The sequence below is a fragment of the Solanum tuberosum genome, unplaced genomic scaffold, assembly GCF_000226075.1.
Source record: "Solanum tuberosum cultivar DM 1-3 516 R44 unplaced genomic scaffold, SolTub_3.0 scf00504, whole genome shotgun sequence".
Classification (NCBI taxonomy): Eukaryota; Viridiplantae; Streptophyta; class Magnoliopsida; order Solanales; family Solanaceae; genus Solanum; species Solanum tuberosum.
Genome location: NW_006239420.1, coordinates 238,414 through 244,468, shown reverse-complemented (window position 1 = coordinate 244,468; position 6,055 = coordinate 238,414). Strand labels below are relative to the sequence as shown.

The 6,055-nt window shown below is 34.4% G+C and overlaps 1 protein-coding gene across 1 annotated transcript; it reads left to right on the top strand.

Annotated features, from left to right (window-relative positions):
• The first annotated feature begins 3,442 nt into the window (after positions 1-3,442).
• On the top strand, positions 3,443-5,851 carry LOC102587797 (pentatricopeptide repeat-containing protein At1g09900). Its single transcript, XM_006364500.2, has one exon. It carries the CDS (start codon positions 3,640-3,642, stop codon positions 5,509-5,511), a length of 1,872 nt encoding a protein of 623 aa, XP_006364562.1. The 5' UTR covers positions 3,443-3,639; the 3' UTR covers positions 5,512-5,851.
• Positions 5,852-6,055: the final 204 nt, after the last annotated feature.

The window sequence follows — 6,055 nt, the reverse complement described above, 5'->3', positions numbered from 1 at the left end:
TATTTATTTATTATTTAATGTGTGGGGACAGTTGGTGGGACATAGAATAAATCTTTTGAGATTTGTTACCTTACATGGAAAATGGAATAATTAATTTGTTTTCTTATTATATTATGGAAACAAATACTATGAGCTGAAGCTACTTACCTTTACCTTAATTGCTTCTTAGATTTACTTTCCTTATATGAATTTACTTACCTTACTTCTTAGATTTACTTTCTTTATAATATATTACTTACCTTGCTTCTTAGATTTGCTTTTTGTCTCAATATTGCTTTTTTTCCTCTATAAATTCAACTGTTAAGTTATTGTTGCTTACAAGTCACAAAGCTAACTATTGTATTGGAGGAGTGCATTATTTTGAGCTATCATGTTTTGAGCTAGGTATAATTAATATTCTACCTTTGTTTTGTATTTTTTTTCTTATATATTGTTATTGTTGATACATAAGGTTTTATCACTATTTATACATTTTGAAATTGAGAGCCAACATTACAATTTTTTACTCTCTTAAATCAGGTTTAATCATGGCAAGGTCTGGCCGCAAAAAGTCGTATTGAGAATATACAAAATAAAAGACAAAGGGATGTGAAATTCGCTAAAAGGCATACGGGCCTTTTTAAGAAAGAAATTAAGTGAGCTCTCAACACTTTGTGATAGTCCAAGTGCTATGGTGATTGTGAATCCTCCAACAAACATTGATGGCACCAACTCCGGCCTCATCGTGCCTCCTGAAAATGCTACTAGAAAGGGTAAATTCGGAGCTAATCCAGATTAATAGAATGCTTGAAGAGGAACAAAAACGCACAAAAAGGCTTGAAGCGGAGAATATAGGACGTTCATAAGAAAATTTCAACTCTCTTCAGTTTCAACAATTGATCGAAACTATTGAAATCAAGTTGCTGGAAATGGAATGTCTAGCTATCCAACTAAAGGAGTGTAACATACCATTTCCCTACAGTACCATCGCAGATGCCTTGGCTCCTAGATAAAAAGTTTCGTTCTATTTCAATGCTAGACTATTTAAATTTTTGTCTTAAAAATTTAAATAGTCTAGCATTGAAATAGAAAGAAACTTTTTATCTAGGAGCCAAGGCATCTGCGATGGTACTGTAGGGAAATGGAATGTTACACTCCTTTAGTTGGATAGCTAGACATTCCATTTCCAGCAACTTGATTTCAATAGTTTCGATCAATTGTTGAAACTAAAGAGAGTTGAAATTTTCTCTGCTTCAAGCATTTTTGTGCGTTTCTGTTCCTCTTCAAGCATTCTGTTAATTTGGATTAGCTCTGCATTTACCTTTCTAGTAGCATTTTCACGAGGCACGGTGAGGCCGGAGTTGGTGCCATCAATGTTTGTTGGAGGATTTACAATCACGATAGCACTTAGACTATCACAAAGTGTTGAGAGCTCACTTTCTTTCTTAAAAAGGCCCATACACCTTTTAGCGAATTTCACATTCCTTTGCCTTTTATTCTGTATCTTCTCAATACAATTTTTTTACGGCCAAACCTTGCCATGATTGAACCTGATTTAAGAGAGTAAAAAAGTGTAATGTTGGTTCTCAATGTATAAATAGTGATAAAATCTTAGATATCAACAATAACAATATATAAGAAAAAAAATACAAAAGAAAGGTAGAATATTAATTATACCTAGCTCAAAATAATGCACTCCTTCAATACAATAGTTAGCTTTGTAACTTGTAAGCAACAATAACTTAACAATTGAATTTATAGGGGGGGAAAGCAATATTGAGACAAAAATCAAATCTAAGAAACAAGGTAAGTAATATATTATAAAGAAAGTAAATCTAAGAAGTAAGGTAAGTAATTTCATATAAGGAAAGTAAATCTAAGAAGTAAGGTAAAGGTAAGTAGTTTCAGCTCATATTATTTGTTTCCATAATATAATAAGGAAACAAATTAATTATTCCATTTTCCATGTAAGTAAATTATTATGTTTGTCAATAAACAATTGTCATCTAAAGAGCTATATTATTTTTATTTATACTCCCTCCGTCCACAATTGTTTGTCAGGGTAAGGTCATGCACATCCCTCAAGGAAAATTTAATACAAGGTGTAATTTGACTAATATAACCCTACTATACCAAAAGTCCTCATAACTTTTTAATTGAACTACACTATCATTAAGGGCAGAATTGGAAAAAAGTGACTAATTATTTCTTGATTGTTTAAATTGACAATTAATCTTGGACATCTATTTTTAGTATACCTACCAAACAATTGTGGACGGAGGGAGTACTAAAGAGGAAAGCGTGTTAATCAAAATAAAGGTTAACTAAATGATAGTTAAGTCTTGTGATAATTTTCATGCATACACAGAAGGCAAGAAAAATGAGGACGTCTGTCTGACTTTTAATATCAAATTTTTTATTTACTATTTCATCTGTTCATTTTTGTTTGTCACAGTTTGATATGACACTCTCAATAATTATATGTTAGGGGAGGAGAGATGCAAGCGAGATCTAAGAGAGAGGCAGGAGGTGAATACATGTTTTATTCGTTCAATCGTTGTATCACGAATACAATTGATACAACTGAATTGTATCAAAAACTATTGTATTTAGCTACATATTAGGAGGAGAGAGGCGAGCAAGATCTGGAAGAGAGAGGAGAGAGGCGACAGAGATTGAATACATGTTGTATTTGTTCATTCGTTGTATCAAGTTGTATCGCGAATACAATTTATACAACTGAGTTGTACCAAAATGAACACAATTGTATCAATAACTATTGTATTTACCTACATAATAGGAGGAGAGAGTCGAGCGGGAGGAAAGAGGCGAACAAGATCGAGAGAGGGAGGAGTGAGGTTGAATACATATTGTATTCATTGTATCACGAATACAACTGATACAAAATACAAACATAGTTGATACAAAAAAAAACAAATATAACTATCCGAATACAATTGATTTGTCTCTCGCTAATACATCCATAACCCCTCTCGGATACATCCCTCTCCCTATATATTTGGATTTCATATCCCTTCTCTATTACATCTCTATCCCCTCTTAGATACATCATTCCCCTACGTATCCGGATGTCTGCTTATGTATCCATAATGATATACCCGAAATCCATAAATTTTAAGGGATTTACTTTTTATAATTTTTTTTTTTTAAAAAAATAATAATAATAATAATATATATATATATATAATTAAATCTTAACACTATAAAATTTATGTAAATTATACAAAATTAAAAACCAGTCCATTTGAGGGACAATCCGTGCAAAAACTTGAAAACAAATCATCTTCATTCTTCACTATTGAAAAATCAGTGTGGGCCTAAGGCCCAAAAATACTATTAGTTTGAGGCCCAATAAAACTCTTTTGGGCTTTTGTTTCACTGTCAAAGAGACAAAAAACCAGAGAGGATAAGAAAGGAGAACAAAAAAAAAAACCGGCAGCTCTGTTGCTCTTCTTCTTCTCCGAGTAAGCTTCCTTTTTCATCTTTTTGCTTACTAATAATCTTCATATAGACAAACACAACGACTATTGTACACTTCTGCAGTAGAAAAAAGAATTTTTTTTGCCCATATAGTGTAGAATGACCGGTATTTAGTGAATACTGTTACTAGTTTTTTGTTGTTGTTGTAAACTTGTTCTTATGGAGTTAATAGTACCAACGAAGCAAACCCATGAAGGGTTTTGCTCATTTCACTCTACTCGTAAGGAAATCACTGTTAATTGTTGTAATAATAGGAGGTTCAAGAACAGTTCTTTACTTGTGGGTCAGTTGAGAAAACAGAGACAAGATATGGTTTTCTCTATTTCAAAAATTGAAACTTTATCGAGTGTTGAGAAAAGGGGATTTGGGAGTAGTAATAGGAGGTGTAAGAACAGTTTGCTCGGGGGTCAGTTGAGGAAACAGAGACAAAATAAGGTTTTTGCTATTTCAAGAATCGAAATTTTAGGAGGGACGACGAATGGTAGGTTATCAAGTGTTGAGAAAAAGACAAATGGGAGCATATCTGAAAATATTGAAGAATTTGAGAGTAATAATTATCTTCGTAGGTTGGTTAGAAATGGGGAATTAGAAGAAAGTTTTAAGCATCTTGAGAGTATGGTGTATCGTGGGGATATACCTGATATTATACCATGTACGAGTTTGATTCGTGGGTTTTGTAGAATTGGGCAAACGAAGAAGGCTACTAGAGTATTGGAGATTCTTGAGGATTCTGGGGCTGTTCCTGATGTTATTACTTACAATGTGTTGATTAGTGGTTATTGTAAGTCAGGTGAAATTGATAATGCATTGAAGGTATTGGATCGAATGAGTGTTGCACCTGATGTTGTCACGTACAATACTATTTTGCGCAGCTTATGTGATAGTGGGAAATTGAAACAAGCTATGCATGTTCTTGACCGTATGTTGCAGAAAGAGTGTTACCCTGATGTGATTACCTATACAATTTTGATCGAAGCAACGTGTAAGGAAAGTGGTGTTGGGCAGGCGATGAAGCTTTTGGATGAAATGAGGAGTAAAGGATGTGTACCTGATGTAGTAACTTATAATGTTCTTATAAATGGGATTTGTAAGGAAGGGAGATTGAACGAAGCAATCAAGTTTCTGAATAATATGCCATCTTATGGTTGCCAACCTAATGTGATTACCCACAATATAATTTTGCGTAGTATGTGTAGTACAGGTAGGTGGATGGATGCCGAGAAACTGTTGGCTGATATGGTTAGAAAAGGCTGTTCTCCTAGTGTTGTCACGTTTAACATCTTGATCAATTTCTTATGTCGGAAGGGACTGTTGGGACGGGCGATTGATTTATTGGAGAAGATGCCTAAGTATGGATGTACGCCGAACTCCTTGAGTTATAATCCATTGCTTCATGCATTCTGCAAAGAGAAGAAAATGGATAGAGCAATTGAGTATTTGGAAGTTATGGTGAGTAGGGGTTGTTACCCTGATATTGTGACTTATAATACATTGCTCACGGCTTTGTGCAAAGATGGTAAGGTTGATGTTGCAGTTGAAATCCTCAATCAACTTAGTGACAAAGGCTGTTCTCCAGTTCTAATCACTTACAATACAGTGATTGATGGACTATCCAAAGTTGGGAAAACTGAACTTGCCATTGAACTTCTGAATGAAATGCGAGAGAAAGGTCTCCAACCTGATATCATTACCTATTCCTCATTTGTGGCAGGTCTTAGTAGGGAAGGAAAAGTTGATGAAGCCATAAAGTTCTTTCACGACATAGAAGGATTGGATGTCCGGCCCAATGCTATAACCTACAATGCCATTATGTTGGGGCTGTGTAAAGCTCGCCAAACAGATCGTGCAATTGACTTCTTAGCTTATATGATTTCAAAGGGATGCAAACCTACTGAATCTACATACACTATTCTAATTGAAGGTATTGCTTATGAAGGCTTAGCAGAGGAGGCTTTGGAGTTACTGAATGAGTTGTGCTCTAGAGGAGTTGTGAAGAAGAGTTCTGCTGAACAGGTGGTGGTTAAGATGTAGTTTCTAAGCATACTTTCACTGCCAACATCAACTTCTCAAGTGTCAGTTTTTTTTTGGATGTGTTCTGTTAATTGCTCACAAAAGCATTTGTGTTCGCATCAATATGTAACAATTTCCCTCTGTTGGCTAGATATATGAAGTGAAAGTTAATTTTGTTTGATAATGATCATTATACTTTGTTTTCAACTAGTGTACTTCTATATCCCATGACTGTTGATGCATACATCTTTTATTCATTCTTTAGGGGAAAATTAATGAATAATGAAAGTTATGTAGAACTGGAGACATTTTTTTGAGACATTTTAGTGAATGTAGTTTAACTTATTGGCCGAGGGTCTTTCGGAAATGGCCTCTCTACCTCCATGAAGTAGGGGTAGGTTTGCGTACACTCTATCCTCCCCATACTCCACTCTATGTGATTTCATTGGGTATGTTGTTGTAGTAGTAGTTTAGCTTATTGCTGCTCATAAAGGTATAAAGTTTATATGCCGATGGTTTAAAAGAACTTCAATTGAATTTTCATGTACATTTCTGAGTCATTTGC